A 1,592-nucleotide genomic window follows, 5' to 3' on the forward strand; every position below is an offset into this window, starting at 1 on the left:
GTTCTCAGACATTAGTGATCTGGAATTGGGGCTTACTAATTACAATGTTTTTCGCAGCGACCGTTCACTTCATACGAGTCTCAAATCTAGTGGTGGTGGTGTCCTCATTGCTACCAAGGAACACTTGTATGTGAATGTTATTATTACCTCTGTTGTAGACATTGAATCTGTTTTTCTTCGTGTTGGGTCCCTTAATCCTGTATTGATTTGAGGAACTTATATCCCTCCCCAGCAAAACTCCGTAGTCTATAGTAAATTCTGTGATGAAGTGATGTCAGTTTGTTCTAATCCCCATTCTATACTCTTCGCCGGTGACTTTAACTTACCGGATGTGAATTGGACTGCTCCTGATCTTGTTGCTGTTGGTGGGAGTTCGAAGTGCCTTATTGACATGGCACTCGCTTTTCAGGTGTCACAGGTTAACACTATCAAGAATGGGCGTGGAGTTATTCTGGACTTGCTCTTTAGTTCCAACCATTCACTAATTGTATCTCCCGCTCTCGATTCTATATTACCACAGGAATCTGCCTATCCTGCTTTATCCTGTGAAATCCCGATAGTCAAGATATCGTCTAAACATATGGGTTCAATTCGAGACTTTCGACGCTGCAACATTGAGAAGATCTTCAATGAACTTTACCTTGCATTGGGTCCTGTTTCCTTCCATTTTCCAGATGTCATTGAGTCTTTCAACAACTTTGTCAATACCATTTATGGAATCGTAGTAAGGAATACACCTTTAAAGAAAACCGCTAGATCAAGATTCCCTTGCTGGTTCTCACCGGAGTTGAGGGACTTAGTAATTGGAAAGAAAATTTGTCACAAAAGGTTCAAATCTACTTCCAGCCCTAATGACTACATCGAATTTAGTCGTCTTAGAGATCTTTGCAAAGAGTTAAGCTCTCAGTGTTTCAGTAACTATATCGATTATGTTAATGGTATGATCCCTCTTAACATCAGAGCTTTTTGGAGTTTCTTTGACAGTGTCAGGGGTTCAACGGAATCTGCGGACACCTACTACCTGGATAACAGCTCGGCATCGACGCCAGAAGGCATCTGTAACCTTTTCGCCGAGCATTTTTCTTCCGTTTATAACTCGTCTCCAGGTCCCATTCCTCAATACCATTATCTTTCGGAGATTAATATTTCTTCTTGTGTTCTCACTGAAGGTGACGTAGAGCGTAAACTTGCTTCTCTTGACCCTTTCAAGGGAACCGGTCCTGATGATATACCACCTGATTGCACCTCAACTTACTGTGCTTTTCAATAAACTTCTGGAGCAGGGAATCTTTCCTGATAGCCTGAAGTCCAGTTACGTGGTTTCCTATCCACAAATCATCTACGCTGACTAATGTTCGTAACTATCGGCCCATTGTTATTCAGCCTGCCCTGGGCAAGATTTTTGAGTCTCTCGTACTTGATCGCATTAGTTTTGCCTTCAGGAGTACTCTTATTCATGAGCAGCACGGCTTCACACCTGGTAGGTCTGCAGTCACCAATCTCGTTCTGTATCAAGACTACATTTTATCTTCTTTTCAAAACCACAGTCAAGTCGACAGTGTTTATATCGACTTCTCGAAGGCTTTTGACAC

The 1,592-nt window shown here is 42.0% G+C and overlaps 1 protein-coding gene across 1 annotated transcript; it reads left to right on the forward strand.

Moving 5' to 3' along the window:
* Nucleotides 1–271: 271 nt before the first annotated feature.
* LOC124355842 lies at nt 272–1,270 on the forward strand. The gene has a single exon (XM_046806996.1). It carries the CDS (start codon nt 272–274, stop codon nt 1,268–1,270), a length of 999 nt encoding a protein of 332 aa, XP_046662952.1.
* The last annotated feature ends 322 nt before the right edge of the window (nt 1,271–1,592 follow it).

The sequence above is a fragment of the Homalodisca vitripennis genome, chromosome 2, assembly GCF_021130785.1.
Source record: "Homalodisca vitripennis isolate AUS2020 chromosome 2, UT_GWSS_2.1, whole genome shotgun sequence".
Classification (NCBI taxonomy): domain Eukaryota; kingdom Metazoa; phylum Arthropoda; class Insecta; order Hemiptera; family Cicadellidae; genus Homalodisca; species Homalodisca vitripennis.